Here is a 20437-nt window from a genome sequence, read left to right as displayed (position 1 = left end):
AGAGATCAGGAAGTTGGAGATTTCTGCACAGTATAGTGAAAACAAAAAAGCCTTTAAATGAGAACCTTTATTTATTTATTTTTAATAAATGAATTTATTTATTTATTTTTGGCTGCTTTGGGTCTTCGTTGCTGTGAGCGGGGACTACTCTTTGTTTCAGTACATGGGCTTCTCATTGCGGCGGCTTCTCTTGTTGCGGAGCACGGGCTCTAGGCATGCAGGCTTCAGTAGTTGTGGCACATGGGCTCAGCAGTTGTGGCTCGCGAGCTCTAGAGTGCAGGCTCGGTAGTTGTGGCGCATGGGCTTAATTGCACTGCGTCATGCAGAATCTTCCCGGATCAGGGCTCAAACCCGTGTCCCCTGCACTGGCGGGTGGATTCTTAACCACTGCGTTATCAAGGAAGTCCTGAGAAACAACTTTTAATTTCATCTCTATAATTTACAAGTATGATGCATGGGGGATTTTACTTAATCTCTCAGAACCTCAATTTCCTCATCTGCAAAACAAAGGAACTGCCTAGCAAACAGTAACTAAATAGTGGCTGTAATAGTTCTGTTTACTCTTAGTTGGTGCCCTTAGGTCTCCGTCTTGTACTATCTCACTTTGGCCAGTAGGATAATCACCACAGCTCTGCTTATAACTATTCTGCCTTTGCTATGGGATGGTAAGGAGATCAATTGTAAGCTGGACCTTATTCAATATAGGAAAATAGAAACCATGGAAGGCATGGCAATTAGCTATTAAGGAGAATACGAAGGCTTTTTGCACAAACCAAAGCCCATGCTTCCATAGACAGCCTCATCAGCTGTGAGTTTTTACACCTTTTTTTATCCTTTCAAGCAGATTCTTTCCTCCCAGGGTTACCACCATATCTAAGGCCCTGAAGGTTGGTAAAGAACAGATAGTCCTCTCAGATATGTCATTCAGCACTAGCCTGGGAGCTGACCTTTTTGGATTCTGCATGCAATAATCCAGAACTGAGCCTCAGTAATGGTAATGTGCTGTCTGCCCACCTAGCAGACGTTCAGTCCCTACATCCTGGGCCCCCCGGATCCTGCCCTAATCTCCAACTGCCTACAGTCACCTAATATAGACTCAAAATGGGACAAGGAGAAACACAGGATTAAAAAACAAGTGCTCAGTCAGAGAAAGATCAATGTAGACACTGTTTACCACTTGGCTAAAGGGCTCATGTTTACCACTGGCTGAATAAAGTTGCCTTTCATGGGTCCTAATGGTGTGGATTTTTGTTAGGTGGTTTATTGGCAGTAAAATTCACCTTATTTATTCTTTTTTTCTCTTCTAGCAAGTGGTAAAAGAGTTGGAAATGCAACTGCGGCAGGCCCAGAAATGGAAATGATTTGGTTATAGGGGTGTTGAAAAGCTCTGCCAAAAACTTCATCGTCACTAGCCTCCTAAGGCACCAGGTTCCACCATTAGAATCCCATTATTCTGCCTACAGTAAAAGGTCCTGTCATTATCTTTAGCATCAATTAGTTTAAAATACTTAGGGCCTTGGGGGGAAAATAAAGTCCTACTCTGTTTCATTTAGGGTTAGGGAGACACTTCAAGGACAGGAATGATTAGTAGGACCAGTGTAGGTACTGAGACCCTGGGGGTAGGAGAGGTTCTTCTCTAGTGTACAGGAATGTGTGGGTGTGGAGAGGACACAGGGAGGAGGGCAGTCCTGGGTCTTAGAGGTGCAAGGGTAGGGGCTACAGCCAAAGAAAGACTGCAACATGACAAACTGGAGGGGAGTTTAATCTAGAGCCAGACCTCTGTGTAGATGAAACAGAAATATATTAACTGCGACTTGATTTAAAATTGAAAGGCACTGACTTTCAGAATGGACCATCTGAAAATGCTGTATAATAACCATTAAAGTTCTTTTTAAAATTTAGCTGTTGGGACTTCCCTGGTGGCACAGTGGTTAAGAATCTGCCTGCCAATGCAGGGGACACGGGTTCGATCCCTGGTCGGGGAAGATCCCACATGCCATGGAGCAACTAAGCTCCTGAGTCACAACTACTGAGCCCGTGCGCCACAACTACTGAAGCCTGTGTGCCTAGAGCCTGTGCTCCGCAACAATAGAAGCCACTGCAATGAGAAGCCCGTGCACCACAACGAAGAGTAGCCCTTGCTTGCCACAACTAGAGAAAGCCCATGCACAGCAACGAAGACCCAACGCAGCCAAAAATAAATAAATAAATGTTAAAAAAAAATTTAGCTGTTGTGTCATGAAGCAAATGGATAGTATACATTGTTTTAAAGCTATGATACCAGTGACTAATTCTTTCTTCTTTTGAGAACAAATAATAACTCAAAAACCAGAAAGCTATCAGAGATATGTATAAATGAGCTTAAAATATAAGGCAAAACAATTTTTGGTATAATTCAGAAATAAACAAAAACAAGTATGTTATTATATTCTTCAAAACTTTAAAAATCTTTTAAAATAATCTTTCATTCTGGAAACCAAAATCAACATAACAACTATTGTCTTTTGAGGACACCATTTCAACCTATAGAACTGTATATAACACAAAATTGGAAACATATAAAGGTGACCAAATAGGAAAATGGTCTTTCTGAATATATTTTAATTTTTTACTGAATAATGCAGTTGATTATTCTAAGGTTCAAATTTTTCCATATTGCGGAAATAAAATAGTAAAAGGAAAAATTAACACTTACTAAACTTTTATTAAGTAACAAGAATTTCTAAAATTGTTACATGTAAAGTGTCCATGGTTCTATGTGGTAGATACTGTAACCTCCATTTTACAGACGAAAAAAACTAAGAGTTTGAGAGACTTTACTAATAGCACACCACTGTAAATGCTTAAGCCAGGAATATAAAAGCAATTTAGAGATCTTGAGAGGGAACTTAAATTCATTGGCTCGGCTAAATGTTTCTCACTGGTACCTAATTAATAACTTCAATGCAAACTTTTACTTAGAAGCAGTTGCAACAGGTTAGCTTACACCTACCATTTACTACCTTGAACTGTCAATCCTATGATCAGGCACTTATTTTGGTCACGTATAAACAACTTCTCCTTTAAGTAGCCACCATCATCTTATACTCAATTGACTGTTTATTACAATTCTATTTCCCTCCAAGTGCTTGACATAACAGGAAAATAATTCCAAACTCATGCATTCCACAGTCTCCAACCCACTCATTTATTCATTCACTTAATGAATATTGAATATCCACCAATATACTAGACACAATTCTTGCTGCTGAAGATATAAAGCCTAAGTCTTTATGAAGTTCATACTTTAATAGGAAAAAGAGATACCAGATAGATGATAGAGATAGATTGCTAGATGGATGACAGCTAGCTAGACAAATAGATATAGATATAGGTATAGATAAAAGTGTTATGTCCTTGTGGCAAAAACTGAGAGTTGGGCTTCCCTGGTGGCGCTGTGGTTCAGAGTCCGCCTGCCGATGCAGGGGACACGGGTTCGTGCCCCGGTCCGGGAAGATCCCACATGCCATGGAGCGGCTGGGCCCATGAGCCATGGCCACTGAACCAGCGCGTCTGGAGCCTGTGCTCCGCAACGGGAGAGGCCAGAACAGTGAGAGGCCCGCGTACCGCAAAACAACAACAACAACAAAAAACTGAGAGTTGTCACCCAGTAATCATTATCTTGTCAGTAAATTAACCTCTGAATTTAACTGGGCGTGGCCACCCAGAATAAAATCTACATTTCCCAACCTCTCTTGAGCTGTGTTTGGCTATGTGACTAAGTTCTGCCAAAGGGATGTAAACAAAAGAGATCTGAGCAATATTAGGACATGTTTGAAGGAGACCTTCATTACTTTTTCTTTTTCTTTTTCCTGCTGCCTTTCTCATTACTTTTTCTTTTTTCCTGCTGACTGAAATAAGAGCATGGTGACTAGAGCTGAAGCAGTCATTTAAGCCCAAGGGTCTGCATTTTAGGGACAATGGAGCAAAATGTTAGAGGTGACTGCACACCTGATAATTATGTCAATCACACGAACCCTAGATTATTTACCTATGGACAAAGTTTATGTGTGAGAAAAACAAACTTCCATCTTTTTGAAATTTCTGTTTTTAGGGTTTTCTGTCACTCCCATTCGACTTTAATTTTAACTAATACAAAAATGTTTAAAAAATAAAGCAGAGTAAGGGATTAGAGTGTGGCACCATGTGATACTTTAGACAGGGTGACTGGGGAAGGACTTTATGAGGAATCAGTAGTTGGGGGGAGTCCTGAATGCATGAGTAAGCCAAGTGGTAGGGGGAGAGCATGTTTCAGGAAGTGGGAAATAGTAAGAGCCAAAGCCTGGATATGGGAGGGAACATGATTCTGTGTTCAAAGACCAGCAAGGAGGCCAACATGGCCTACCTTCCCTACCTCTTATCCTGATCCTCAAACAGAAATCCTTGACTCCAGACCTTGCAGAGATCAGTCAACTTTGCAGGCACTGTTCTCTACAGGCTCTCTTCAGAAAGACTCATGACTCAGCTATGAGTCTAAGCTTTTACTCAGCTTCAAGGCTCAACCTCTAAGGCCCATTACAAAATGCTCCCCCACTTCACCATTCAAATATAACCCATTTTTCTGAACTTACTATAGGTTCTCACTCTTGCTTAAGGGATGGCACTATTGATCTGCCCCATATTGCTTTCTTTCTTCTTGAAACTCCTTAGATATTATGGTCAATACTTTCATGTTAATTGTTAATAATCTATCATTCTGTTCTAACTCACGTATTCAATATGTATCTTTTGCCACCTCAATTAAGATGTAATGTAAGGGCTACATCTTAAAAAGTTTTTAAAATCTTTTTTGGCTAGTATCTCTTCAAACAGAAGGTACTCCATAAAAACCTTCTGTATGTTCATTCAAACATCTCACAGACTAGAAACACAATGGAGAGAACCTAATCTTTCTTGGTTCCTCCCTTTTGCCAGGAAGATATGAGTAGCTGAAGTATTTGGTGCTATATATAGTCAGTTGATGTCAGCTGGATGCCAGTCTCTTCAGAAAGGCTCAGTCCCAGTTTGAGTCAGAGCTAGGGACCATGCTATCCCAGGCTCAAGGATAAAAACCATCGGGCCCAAGTGCCATCCATATTCCATCTCCAGTCTTTCCTCCACAAATCAGGATTCATCCTTCCTGAAAAGCACGGTCTAAGAGCAAGGTAAGTATATTGTTTCCTAAAATGTTCTATTAGTCAGTTGTCCAAGGAAGTTCAGAGTTGTGACTCATTAATGGGCTTTCTTTGCTTTAAAGGACAGCTGTTGATGTCAATATTAAAATACTACCACCAAAGAGTTCTGGTTTAATCTGGCGTCCTTTCTTCATTCTTACAATTTGCTGGAATTGATGTACTGTGATGTTGGTACAAATGAAGGCCAGTAAGGAAACAATGACAGGTTAAAATAAACTGTGGAAAAGAGAGAGGAAGGGGAAAGGAGTCCAGCTCTTTCATTGTTTCTCATTGCCCAATAATCATTGTACTAGTATATAGATAAGACTGGGCCGGAAACTCTAAGAAACAGCCTCTGTTCACTGTGACATTGCCTGTCAATGAATAGCATGCTCTGTCACCAGACAAGGAATGGTATTAAAGTCTTTCAGTAGAAAGCAATAATAAACTCTTAATAAAGAACAAAGATGCTGTCTTTCAAAAGGATGATTATAAAACACTCCAAATGAGTTCTTGACATTGCCTCAATAATGTTCCTTTATTTTTCACAGGGAGGGAACAAAAAAATCATGCTATCACATAATACCATGGTGAAGCAGAGGAAACAGCAAGCATCAGCCATCATGAAGGAAATCCATGGAAATGGTATCAGTGAAAACCCTTCACAGCAATAATATAGCTCAGCATTAATGTAGACCCTTCCTGATGTTATTTAATATTCTATAGTTTACTTCCTTTAAATTCTTGCTATTCTGTCATAACAAACCTGGAGCTCTAGGGGGTGTATAAAAGCCTATGGTAACTAATCCTTTTGTAGTCATCCTTTCTCATTTGAAAGCTATTTTCAGATGAACAACTGCTCTAAAGGAATGAAGCAATCTGACAGCTGATGTACATTCTATTTGGCTTGCCTTTCACATTTCACGTTATAAGTTAATATCACCACTCTCAGATCTTTTTTTCTCTTTTTTGGACAGGTCTCATACAATCTTGTCTTCTTTGTCCATCCCACCAGATCTATCTTGATTTCTTTTACCTTATATTACATAAATCATTCAAAATCTGTTCTAGCGTCCTTTTTTTTTTAAAAAAAGGTGTTAAATTGGAATTCATATTCATTGTGAACTTCTTTAACCCTGAAACGTTAGTCTTCATATTTAGTAACTGATTTACCGAGATAATCTGTGTGGAAATCTATTTCTATTTATAATTTCTAGGAAAATATAGATTTCTTATAGTCTCAAGCATATAACTCAAAAAAATTTTAATATAAATTAGATGCAAGATGATATTCCACTCTCTAAGTTCTAGCAAAACACTCTAGAAAGTAATGCTTTATACATTGCATTTTGATTGTTATAAAGGAAATTGAGCAAAGGATAGCATCAATTTTAAAAGTTAATAAGTAAAATATCTAGATAGTTTTAGGGGCTGATTTGAGCCATTCCAGAATATATTTGTGGAGTTTTCAGGGCACCTCCTAATTTCCCTTCTATTAACAAGGAATGTGACCTTTTACCTGAACAATACTAAGACCTAGAGCAATGAGATCTTTCACCAGGTAGCTGGGAACAGGCATAAGTATAGCATTTTCATATTTCACTTTCCATAAAGCAAGCTGAATAAAACCAATCAGAGACTGTGTTAGGTGCTTCCCCCTACAACGCAGTCATATTTAAAGGGTTCTGTTATTAAGTTTTGTTTTCTATTTTTTTGCAATACAAAATCACCATACTGGATTCAACTTAGACCCATGTTTTACTATGATGTCAAACTAGTTTGGAATAAAGTGAAAATAATTCTGAATCAGACACCAGAACTAAATTTGTACCAATGCAAGTTTCCAAAATTCAGGCTTCTTTAAAATTTTTGTGCTTCTTTATATTTCCTGCTTCATGTAGTTTACTTGAAATTGTTTTAATAGTTTCCTTGGTCAATAAGGAAAAAACCAGATAATCACTTGAGTTTGAGACTAAATTATTTATCTTAAAACTAGGCTTGGGATAAGTTATCATTTTCTAATTGCATCATAATCATAAATCAATCCATCATTTTAATGTATTCCCAGTTTAAATCATATGTTGGATTCTACTCTCTTATTTCTGACATAGACCTATAAGAGTATCTTTTTCCTTTTTTTATAATATAACTTTTGTTTTTTTATGAAATATAAAGAAAAAGTACAATTATATCTCAAGGGGAAAAAAACCCTCAAGACTATAATCTCACCACCAACAGGTCCTGGCCATGTAAAGTTGGCTGAAGCCCTCCCTCCCAAGTCGCGGGAAGATTTCCAGTCCCTTAAATGGAGTCACATGCTCTGCCTTTGTTTGGAGGTCAAGTACTACAGATAACAGGGATAATCACAGACTTCTTTCTTAACTCATCTCAGATAAAACAGCTGCAGTACTTTAGGAAGCAGTTTAAATAATTTCCCTCTTTTATTTCCTCTGACATGTTACATGAAACTTTACTATTTGTATATGACATAGTGTTTAGAGATCTGGGGCTAGGGGAGTATCATTTTTTCTAAGAAGGTAGAAATGAGACATGGACTGCAGAGAAACCTTTCTGGGAATAATTCTCCAAACTTTCAAACACTTCACACCAACAAAAACCTGGATAATTTAAGATAAAGCATGCAACCTTTTGATCTTAATTCTAAGACTAAATAAGTAAAATTTGGACTGGATTGTCCTCTATAAAAATGAACAGAGAAGCTATTCGAAGTTCTTCTTCCACTCCCTTCTCCCCTTGTGCATCAAGATTTTTTTTTCAGTATTATAATTCATTTATTTTTTATATCACTTTTCAAAATCATTTAGCCTGGAGGAGAATGAAATGTGACAATGAGATGGCTAAATGAGTTGTCTTCTAAACCTGAGCTAGGAGTTCAGTCCAGTTCTTGCTGTGGGGAGAGAGACTATAGCTGGTGAGCCTTGAGATGATCAGTAGGAAAATATAAGAATCAAAAAGGAGAGTTTTTCATCAGAGCACTCATTGAATCTGAAGGAGAAATAACCTCAAAGAATTACTGAGAAATCCTACCCATATAGACTAAAATACATAGAACTGGATAGCACAAGTAAAAATGTAGATAACTCACAGCCTCTACTAACTATATGCCAAACTGTTCACTCATTATGGATCCATAATGATTTGGTGACAAATTATGTACCAGAAGCAAATATACTACACCCTCAATAAGTAATTAATAAAAAGTATCTCCTAACACTAAGGCTCTATATCTTCAGACAGACCATCCTCAGCATCATATCATGATGATCATCAACATGTGTCATCAACATCAATATTAAAAGTGTTAGAGCTGATGATTAGTAGCTGTTTTGTGTTACTACTGTGACGCAAAACCCAGATGCTTTTAACAGAAATATCAGAGCCATGTTGCAAGTGTCTAACAAGTGCTATTCTAAAAGACAAAAACACCGAAATACTTTGCCATTATCTGTCATGAATTAGTTGTGGAGGCAAGAAAAGATGGCTTATAATGGTTCCATGCCCACCAGCCCTGTGCTATTTACTCCTGATGCTGTACATATTCTCCAGTGGTGATCATGTTTCTCTCTCACTCAGTAACTCATTTGAGACTTGATTACTGAAGGAAGAGAGAGAGAGAGGGGAGGATAAAAGAATAGGAAGTAATAAGTCTATAGAGAAAGAGAATGGGGAATGAGAATGGAAGAAGGAGAGGCACTCCAGAGCAACTGGCATCCATCCAGAAATGGTGGGGAAAAGGAATAGGGATTAAAATTATCTAAGAACTGGGAGTATGCTGTCCCCTGATCTTAAGCACAGATATTGCTGACAGTTTAGAAGAGCTTCAGAAACAGAAAGACTACAGTTGTTTCAGTCACCCTATGGTTTTCGCACCTGGGCTCTGTGAGGGCTTTTTTGGTATGTTTTTTGTTTGTTTGTTTTTTCCCTCATGACTGGTGAACAGCTTTTCCCAGCACACAGAAGAGGACTGAGCAGATTGTTTTTGCGATTTCAGGAAAAGAGTTTAGTCTGTGGTCTGAAAACAGGAAGCCAGGTTCTAAATGGAGTGCTGTTGTTGATATTGTACCAGGAGCCCTGAGTTCCAGACCAGACAGCAGATTTCTCATCTGAAAATGAAGAGGTTGGATCTGTTGAGTCATCTATTCTAAAATTTCATGATTCTAATATATTGAGCTATGTGCTCAAACATCAGTGTATTTGAGTTTTTCCACCAATAACAAAGGCAATGATAATATTAACACAAATTGCAGGGGCACTTTGAAAAGCATAGATATAATGTCTTGACTTTCAGACGAAAGATAATGTGAGGACCCCTTTTACTTTTCCTGTATAAGCATATCTTAAACTGTAATTAATCAAGTCATCAATATAAAAATGAGGACACCAGGAAGGACTTAAACACTTAGTCTAGGGGAGAAAAAGAACTTAACCTAATGCTTAATGTACAAATTTGTTAGTTTTCTTTGGTTTAAAATTTCACATTAGCATTCTCATAACCCGAAGAAAAAGCATGCTTTATTTTGAAAATTGGTGTACAATAATATGTTGTGAAATCATGGATTTTTCTAAGCATGCCATAGATTTCTAAACCTCCAATAACACTCTCCAGCAAAGTAGCAGCAGAGAACTAGGCTAAATTCCAATTTATACCAAAGTTGAAATTACAGTGTTTAATTCTTGCCATATTCCATCATCCTAGAAGAATGATGAACATCATTTCTTTGTTGCCTTTTTCACTCTAATATGCTCTAGATATACATCCTATAAACAGTACTAGATGAATTACTGGTTTGTGTAACTCAATTTGCATAATTCAATACATTGGTAATCTCATTTTTTAAATGTTTATAGATTTACACAGTTATTGAATGGTAATACTTTAATTAACAGTAAATTTTTGAACTCAAATCAAGGCAAGGAGATATGAAATAGGAAAATATAGAATCCCAGATGAGTTTCAAAATCAACTTTTTAATCTAGAGAAAATTATTAAAAATTACTAATAAACTTTTAATCAAATGTAGACTTTTCAAGTATTATTCAAAATCACAGTCTGGACTATTAACTTTTATATAATATATATATATATGCATGTTGCAGTATGCAGTAATGTATATTTATGGACTATTATTCGATCCACACAGGCCAACTGTCTGTAAACAGGCAGAAGAGTCCTGTTAAGCGTAGAGAAAATCTCTTGGCTTCAATCAGGCTTTTAAGTAAATCGATAGGACCACCCTAAAGCAAATCAATTTCAGTTATCTCCCCTTCTGTGGTTTTGCCCATTTTACCAGAATTGCAGCTGCCAGTGAATCATGGGGAAATAGTTTTAAAAGATCTTTTGTCTTACTACTATTATTTGTAAGTGGGTATCTTTACAAACTATGAATTAGATTCACTGATCTAACTAAATATGTAACTTTGGCAGGATCAAAATTACAAATTAAAAATACAGAACTACCTGTGCACACATAAATCCTTGTTGACTAAGTTTTAGAATGTTAACCTATGAAATAAATGTGAAAAAAAAATGTTTCCTTTGGAGGAATTTAGGTTCAGTGTCTGCTCATAAGACTGCATATTGAAGAAAGGTCTGAAAAAGGAATTGGTCACATTTTCAAAGATCACTGATATTCTCCCAATAAAATGCAATTTTCCATTTGGTTTCTAGCACTCATAGTAATATGGTTAAAGTGGAAGGAAAGTATATTCAAAAATCAAAAGTTTGAACTTTTTAATGTAAGATTTTAAATCTTAATTTAGCTACAAAAATAATGCACATTTGAGGACATTACTAAGAAAGAATATTGATTACAATTATTTAATATTTCTAGTAGATTGAAAAATGTGGAGGTTTTTATGGAAATTAATTTGATAATGGTCAAGACCCTAAAGTTATATTTTAATAGTTTTTTATAATTAGATATTTATTCCAAAATAATCATTATTTCCTTAAAATAGTAGCAAACTATAATAGATTAAGTCCTATAAAATCTTTAAAGAATAAATGGAAAATTCTGGATCACTATAAACGACATTAACAGGAAAGCATGCCTAGCAATATTATTTTCAATAGATGATCTAATGCCACAAAGACAATCTTCTAATCCATCAGGGCAAGGATATGAACCCTGAATAAGTTATATCATTTATCAGGCATCCAGATTAAACACACTGTTAAGACCCTGCACAGAGGTTTGCAATAAAGGGCAGGGAACAGCTGAACTTGGATTCTATCTGCTCAGTTGACACCATTCTTTTCACTCTGAAAGTTTAAGTAAATGAAAGTGTTCATACATTAGATTTCCCAACTCACAGATGGTCTGGAACTCCAGCTCCAATTACATCATAAACTTAACTACTGGAAGGGAAGGGAAAAAAAACCTTGGAGAATTTAGTTTATGTCTTTTATTATTTGTTTGTTTATGCAAAATATATTGACTTAAAATGTTCCTATGTCTATCAGTATGCTAGTGAATATTTAACTGGTTCTTGGCGGGGGGGGGAAATGCCTTGGTTTGTAGAATTTGCCGATTTCTGTGGTATGAATACTCTTGCCATAGCCAATTTTGAGCTACCATCAAGGAGAAACTGAATGCAGAGTTGGGAAGAGATGTGTAGTAATACAACACTATATAGTATTTCCACCATACAGATATAATAGATATAAGAAAACATCAAGAGCATAGATAATAGCAAAAAGGAGTGAAACATTTAGAAAGTGATATTTTTGAGTATTTATTGCCTTCTTTTTAATATAACTTATTATTAAGTTTATATAATTTAATTTTAATAGTGGTTATGTTCACTGAGTTTAACTACTGGCTCACAGAATTTCTGAAAATTTATCAATCGACTCTTGTGAACCAGTACTAGCCTGCTCCAGACACCACTAGATTTCTCATGCAGTGCTTCTGGTCCCAGAGATCCACAGTACCGTTAGATGGTCACTCAAAGCCAACGAGTAACTCACTGTCTGTTACTTACAGAGTTAAGAGGGAGAAAATTTAGGCTTAAAGGTAGTGGAAGGAAGTACGAAGAATAAGCAAAGAGAGTTGAGAGTTGGTCAATTATTTTGTGTGCCTTCTTCTCCTCTTTCCTTTTTGTCTCTTATATCTCCTCTCTTGTGGTATAAACTTACTAGTAATAGTGGATTGTACCAACTGATTATTGAGGGTAGGTAAGTTCCTCATGGCTCTTGCTGCACATCTACTCCTTGTAGCAGCTTGGGTGATGATTATTGTGTTTTGCTAAAAAGGAGTGAATGTTTCTTATGAGCCCAAATGAGTCTGGCCAGAGGTATATCCATATTTTATACTTCTGCTCTTTTTTTCCTCTCCTCTTCGAGGCCCCCACTACTGCGCTTCTAGGCTATTTTTCTTTACTCTTTCTTGATTCCAATCTTAATAGACTTTTTGGACCTACATCAGTGAGATGAAGATCTGAAGAGAATGACCATAGTTAGCATGCTTTTAGTTGAAAATAGCAGAAACTCAGAAACCAACTAAAGGGAATTTATTGCCTCACATAACTGAAAAGTTCAGAGGTGATCTGATAAGTCTTCATCTGGCAGCTCAAGTATGCCATTAAGGACCAGGTTTCTTTTTCCCTCTGCTCTGATTTTCTTGGGGTAAGCTTCACCCCACATCTGGTTCTATCATTTTATCAAGTACATACCAACAGTTTCCTGGGCAATATACATCCGTGCTTATCTGCAGCAGGAAAAGAAAGTATCTTTGGCACAATGTACACAAAGAAAAGTCCTGATATTTTGCCTCATTGACCTAGGTCAGGTCACACACCTGTTCCTGTATCAATCACAAGGGTTAATTAATTCCTGTCAAATATACCCCAGAAAACTATTGTAAATCTAAGTGGCCAGAGGGATGGAATTCACTTAGGGCATGTGGTTATTTCAGAAACATTGGTGGAATCAGCTAATATTGGGGGCCAATAAGAAGAGGAAAATGAGATAAAAACATTTTCTCAAATTTTTGTCTTGGTATCCCCAAAGTAAACTTATGCCATAGCTTGAAATTTAGAACTTATAGAAAATAACATAATAATAAGCTATTCCTTTTTCTAGCCCTTCTATTTTCACTTAACTGTTTATAATGACTCAAATTGGTAACAGAAAATGAGAGAAAGAGAAAAGCTGCATCCCTGTTTTGGTTTCCTTATGAAAAGACTTTGTAGCCTTAACTGTAAGGAAAAATTCCATTGCTGTAATATAAAGACTGTTGTCTTTGCATTTTCTAGTGGCTGCCTGCTTTGGGGCATTTTTATTTCCTGAAAATGTCCCATTAGAAAATTTGTTTAAAAACATTATTTGTAATATATAAATACATTACATAGAATGTGTATTCCTAGAAGGTTAATGGACAAAAAAATCTATGGATTTCGATTTTCTGTGTTATTATTTTATTCTGTTTCTCTCTCTTGCATTGCTAATTGAATTATTTTAAGAAGCATTTAAAGGAGATTTCCCCTCCACCCCGTAGTATTGCATCAAATTACTATAAGCCATATTGTGTCTTTTTGATCATTTGTGATCTAAAGGGAACTTGCTATTTTGATTCCAGAATCAAAAAGCTGAAATAGTCCACTCCTGTCACACTTTCTAGAACACTGAGGGATATATTCATAGACACACTGAAAAATAACCCAGCTCCTTCCATGTTGCTAGCACACAGTAACAGAGACTCCAAACACTTGCAAATAAACAAGAGTGAATATTCCCTGTAGAACTCAGCAGAGCTGGCAAACAAATCCGGGGAAACTGTAAAATACCCTCATCTACCTTGCTGTGAGCCTTCATTCCTCTTCCATAAGCTATTTCTGCCAACCCTGGGGAGTGTAAAGCACAGAATTTTTTTTTTTTTCACCTTAGAGAGTAGACAATGCCACTCTGCACTGCATTAGGAAGGGTTATGAAAATTTTTTAAATTGAACATTTTTTTAATAATAGACTTTATTTTTTAGAGCAGTTTTAGGTTTACAGAAAAACTAAACAGAAAGTATAGTATAGTGTTCCTATATACCCCTTCTCCTCCCGACACACAGTTTCTCCTATTATTACCATCTTGCATTAGTGCGTTATACTCGTTATGATTGACGGACCAATATCAACGTAGTATTATTAACTGAAGTCCACAGTTTACATAGAGTTTCACACTGTGCGGCACTCCCTCCACACAGCCGCTTGGCAGCTAGTGATTCTTTTACTGTCTTCCAAGGTTTTGTCTTTTCCAGAATGTCATAGAGTTGGAGTCATATAGTAGCCATTACAAACTGGCTTTTTTCACTTAGCAATATACATTTCAGGGTCATTCATGTCTTTTCATGGCTTGATAGTTCTATTAAACTTTTAATTTTGATATAAATGTAGTTTACATGCAGCTGTAAGAAAGAATATAAAGCAATCCCATGTACCTTTTCCCAGTTTCCCACAAGAGCAACATCTTGTAAAAGTATAGTACAATATCACAACCAGAATATTGATATTCATGCAGTCAAGAGAGTCCTACCAATCACTAATGTCTCCCATTTATATATATATATATATTTATATATATATATATATCTTTTCATTTTAAGGTGCTATAAAATGGAATCATACAGTATGTAATCTTTGGGGATTGGCTTTTTTCACTCAGTGTAATTCCCTCGAGATAGATCCAGTTGCTGTGTTTCAATAGTTTGTTCGTTTTTATTGCTGAGTACCATGCCTTGGATGGACCACAGTGTTTTTAACTTTTTACCTACTCATTAAAGTACATTTGAGTTGTTTCTTTTATTATTATTATTATTAAGAATAAAGCTGCTATGACCATTTGTGTATAGGTTTTTGTATGAACATAAGCTTTCATTTCACTGGGATAAATGCCCAGTATTGCTGGTAGTCCTATGTTCAGTTTTTAACAGAGCCTATTAAATTATTTTCTAGGGTGGCTGTACCATTTTACATTTCCAACAGTGATGTATGAGTGATCCAGTTTCTCCACACCCTCCCCAGCATTAGATGCTGTCACTATTTTTCATTTTGGCCATTCTGATATGTGTATAGTTATATCTCATGGTTTTAATTTGCATCTCTCTAATGACTAATAATGTTGAACATCTTTTCCTATGCTTATTTGCCATCTCTATATCTTCTTCAGTGAAATATCTCTACATGTCTTTTGCCCATGTTCTAATTGGATTGTTTGCTTTTTTACTGGTGAGTTTTAAGAGCTCTTTATATATTCTAGACTGTTTTCAAATATGTGGTTTGCAAATGTTGTTTCCTACTCTGTAGTTTGTTTTTTCATCCTCTTAACACAGTCTTTCTCAGAGCAAAAGTATTTAATTTTGCTTAATTTATCAACTGTTCCTTCTATGGACTGTGCTTTTGGTGTCAAGTTTAACAACATTTTGTCCAGCCCTAGATCCCAAAGGTATGATCATGTGACTTTTCTTCTTTAGCCATTTAATATGGTGGAATACATTGATTTCTGAATATTGAACCAATCTTGTATCCCTGGAATAAACCCCACTTGTTCATGGTATAGAATTCTTTTTCTGTATTGTTGAACTCTATTTACTAATATTTTGGTAAAGATTTTTGCTTCTATAAGCATGAGGGATATTGATCTGTAGCTTCTTTTTTTGTGTGTTGTTCCTGTTAGCTATCAAGGTAATAAACTAATTGGGAAGTGTTCCTTCATCTTCTGTTTTCAGGAAGAGACTATGTAGCATTGGTGTTAATTCTTCTTTATATGTTTGGTAGAATTCTCCGGTAAAACCATCTAGGTCTGAAGATATCTTTTGGGGGAGATTTTAGAATTATAAATTCAACTGCCTTATAGCTATAGGATTAATCAAATTATCTACTTCATGTTGGGTGAGATGTGTTACTTTCTGCTTTTCAAGGGATTGGTCATATTTTTTCTGTTTTCAGATTTATGTGAATTTACATGTAGAGTTGTTCATAGTATTCTCTTATTATCCATTTGCTATCTGCAGTGGCTGTAGCGATATCCCCTATTTTGTTCCTGATACTGGTAATTTGTATCTTCTACATTTCTTTTTTCTGTGTCAGTCTAGCTAGAGGTTTGTCAATTTCACTGATCTTTTCAAAAGCCAACTCTGTGCTCAACTGATTTTTCTCTATTGTTTTTCTGTTTTTAATTTCTACTCTTATCTTTATTATTTTCTTCCTTCTGCTTGCTTTGGGTTTATAGTATAGATTTGATACTTTTCCTCTTTTTTTAATGTATGCATTTAGTGCTATAAATGTCCCTCTCAGCACTGTACTGTCTGTGCCCCATAAATTTGATATGCTCTATTTTTAATTTCAATCAGTTCAATGAATTTTTTATTTCCCTTGAGACTTCTTCTTTGACTCATGGATTGTTTAGAAGTGTGATTTTTTTTTTAGTTTCCAAATGTGTGGAGATTTTTCTGTAAACTTTTTGTTACTCATTTCTAGTGTGATTCCATTGTGATCAGAGATCATGCTGTATATAATTTTGATTCTTTTAAATTTGTTGAAGCTTATTTTATGGTCCAAGATATTGGTCTATCTTGGTATATACTCCATGTGCACTTGGAAAGAATGTGCATTTTATTGTTGTTCAGTAGAATATTTTATACTGTTTATAAATATTTTATAAACAGTAGGATTATATCCTACTGGTTGATGGTGTTGTTGATTTCTTTTATATCCTTGCTGATTTTCTCTCTGTTGTCCTATCACTTGTTGAGAGAGGAATGTTGAAGTCTCCAACTCTAATTGTGGATTTATCTATTTCTCCTTTTATTTGTATTAATTTTTGCTCCATTTGCAGCTCTGTTTTTTGGTGCATACACATTTAGGATTTCTAGGTCTTCTTGGTGGATTGACACTTTAATCATTATATAACGTTCTCTGTCTCTGGAAATTTCCTTTGCTCTGAAGTCCACTTTGGAATTAACATAAGCACTTCTGCTTTCCATTGATTAATGTTTGCTTGATATCTTTTTCTATCCTGTTACTTTCAACTTGCCTATATTGTTCAAGGCACTTACTTGAAGTGAGTTTCTTCTAGACAGCTTATATTTGGGTCATGTTTTTGTTTGTTTGTTTGTTTGTTTTTGCAGTACGTGGGCCTCTCACTGTTGTGGCCTCTCCCATTGCGGAGCACAGGCTCCGGATGCCCAGGCTCAGTGGCCATGGCTCATGGGCCCAGCCGCTCTGAGGCATGTGGGATCTTCCCGGACCAGGGCACGAACCCGTGTCCCCTGCATCGGCAGGCAGACTCTCAACCACTGCGCCACCAGGGAAGCCCTTGGGTCATGTTTTTAAATCCAGTCTGCTAGTCTCTATCCTTTAATTAGGGTATTTAGAGCATTTTTATTTAAGCTCTACTACTGATGTAGTAGAGCTTAAGTCTATCATTTTATTTTTTGTTTTCTGTTTATTGCCTCTGTTTTTCCCTTCTGTTTTCTTTTTCCTAGCTTCCTACAGATTACTTGCACATGTTTCACAATTCCATTTTTATTTATCTATAGTTTTTCAAGTGTACCTGTATAGTTTTTGGTAGTTGTTCTATTACATTATATATGCTTAATTTATCAAAGTCTACGGATATTGTCATTTTATCAGTTCAAGTGAAGTACAGAAAACTTATCTACCTTCATGTCTATTTACCCTCCCCTGTTTATAATAAAATCGTGTTAACTATTTTCTACATATATTTATATCAGAGTTTTATAATTTTTGCTTCTATGATCAAACATAATTTAGAAAACTCAAGAGGGGAAGGGAAGCTTACTGTATTTACCCACGTTTTTGCTTACTGTAATCTTTATTTTGTTCCAATGTTCTAAGGTTCCTTATTTTTTTGTTTCCCTTTTGTTTAAAGAACTTAATTTAGCTATTTGCTATGGTCTGAATATTTGTGGCCCCCCAGAATTCAAATATTGAAATCCTAATGTCCCTGATGGTATTAGGACATGGGGCCTTTGGGAGGTGACTAAGCCATGAGGGTGGGGTCTTCATGAATGATATTAATGACCTTATGAAAGAAGCCCAAGAGACCTTTCTTGTCCCTTCCACCATGTGAGAACACAGTGAGAAGTGGGCAGTCTACAACTCAGAAGAATGATTTCAACTGAACCAACTATGCTGGCACCCAGATCTCAGACTTCCAGCCTCCAGGCCTATGAGAAATATATTTCTGTTGTTTATAAGTCACCAGTCTTTGACATTTTGTTGTAACAGCATGAACCATTCTTTTAGGGTAGGTCTCCAGGCAACAAATTTCCTAGTTTTCCTTCATCTGAAGATGTCTCAATTTCCCCTTTATTTCTAAAGAATATTTTCACCGGATATCAGATTCTGGGTTGACCTTTCTTTTTTTTCAGCATTTTTGTGCTACTTCCTTCTGATCTTTGTGATTTCTGATGAGAAATCCATTGTCATTCTCATTTTTTTCTCCCTATAGGTAAGTTGTCATTTTCCTCTGGCTGCTTTCAAGATTTTCCCTTTGTCTTTAGATTTTAGAAGTTTATAATATGTCTTATTGTAGAGTCCTATAGATTTATCTTTTATAGAATGCTTTTAGCTTCTTGAATCTGTAGGTTTATGTCTCTTGCCAAATTTGGGAAGTTTTTAGCCATTATTTCTTTGTGTACTTTTCCAGTCCCACATGCCTCCTCTCCTTCTGGGACTTCAGTGATACAAATGCTGTATCTTTTGTTCTAGTCACACCAATCTCTAAGGCTTTCTTTTTATTCCAGTCTATTTTTTTTTTCTCTGTTGTTATTATTGGGTAATTTCCATTGTTCTCTCAATTCACCATTTCTTTCCTTTATTCCCTCCATTTTGCTACTGAATCCATCCACTGAACTTCTTATTTTGGGTATTTTATTTTTCAGTTCTAATGTTTCCATTTGGTTCTTTACAACTTTTATTTCTCTGCCATGATTTTTTTCTTTGCTAAAATTTTCTATTTTTCTTTCATTTGTTTCCAGAAACTTTGTAATTGCTCTTTGAAGTATTTTTATCATGGCTGCTTTAAAATCTTTGTTATTTAATTTTAATATCTCAGTCGCCTCATGTTGGCACCTGTCTTTTTTCATTCAGCTTGAGATCTTCCTGATTCTTGGTATGACAAATGATTTTTTTATTTGAGCCTGCATATTGTCATATTACGTTCTAAGAATCTTGCTCTTATTTAAGCCTTCTGTTTTATCTATCCTAGTCTGACACTGCTTCAGCAGGGGAAGGAGAGTGCCACCTCATCACTGCCAGGTGGAAGTAGGAAGTCAAGGTTTCCCAGTTGGCCCCCACTGAAACTTGAGGAGGGTCACTTAGTTACTAGTAGGAGGGGGTAGGAGTTCAGAATCCCCACCTGGTCTCAACTAACACTACAGGGATGGAGGGTTGTTACTGGCTGACAGGGATGAAAGTCCCAGCTTCCTCCTTAGCCCCTCTGATACCACCCTTACGGGGCACCTCATTACAGCCTCGCAAGGGTAAAATTCTGTGGTTTTTTTCTGTGGTATTTGGCTGAAGTAGAGTTTTTTTGTGGTATTTGGCTGAAGTAGAGTAGCTATTGTCTAAAAGTTTTCTGTCTTTCTAGGTTGCTTCTTTCCTGGTCTTGGCTAGTGAGAACAATCTTTTATTGGAGGCTTTTGGCTGCACCTTTTGGTGTTTCTGGGTTAATAGCATCTTCAGCTCCAAGTCTGGGATATATGGGGCTAAAAGAAAACCCAGAGAATTCAGTACCTTGTTGTTCCTTGGATCCTGAGGAAGGACCTTGTTGTCCCTAGCTGGTCTGCCTTCTTCTCTCTAACTTCCAGAGTCTTCTTATGTTTATTTTATATATAATGTCCAGGATTTTTAGTTTTAATTAGTAGAGGTATAGGGAAAAGTAGATCTATTCTATCTTCCCAGAAGCAGAAGTCTTGATATTATAATTTTTTTAATTAGTGGAGCTCCTCTCTGGGTAACATCAAAATATATAAACAAATTGATTTCTTTTCAAGGCAAAATGGAGAGAAAATTTGTAAGTAATTTTATTATTTTATCCCTAAAGACCTCCAAAAGCCTAATTATTAGGGTTAATTTGTTACATCAGATAATGTTGTCCCAATCAACCAGCATAATTATTTATTTTACAGATGGTCCAATTTTTCTTCTTTGCATTTAAGAGCAGTCCACAGTGGCAAAAGAACTCTGTGGGTTACACAAAAAAGATATT

The 20437-nt window shown here is 36.3% G+C and overlaps 1 protein-coding gene across 1 annotated transcript in view; it reads left to right on the top strand.

The window, feature by feature from the left end:
* Positions 1-5761: 5761 nt before the first annotated feature.
* The window catches only part of MYOZ2 (myozenin 2), a gene marked incomplete at both ends in the record, with an annotated part of 33826 nt that continues 19150 nt past the window's right edge, over positions 5762-20437 (top strand). Inside the window, one exon of the mRNA XM_079710372.1 lies at positions 5762-5837. Coding sequence (XP_079566498.1) covers positions 5762-5837 — 76 coding nt within the window. The remainder of the gene's footprint in view (positions 5838-20437) is intronic.

Source organism: Hyperoodon ampullatus, assembly GCF_949752795.1.
Source record: "Hyperoodon ampullatus genome assembly, chromosome: 1".
NCBI lineage: Eukaryota > Metazoa > Chordata > Mammalia > Artiodactyla > Ziphiidae > Hyperoodon > Hyperoodon ampullatus.
This window is presented reverse-complemented; position numbering and strand designations above follow the sequence as displayed.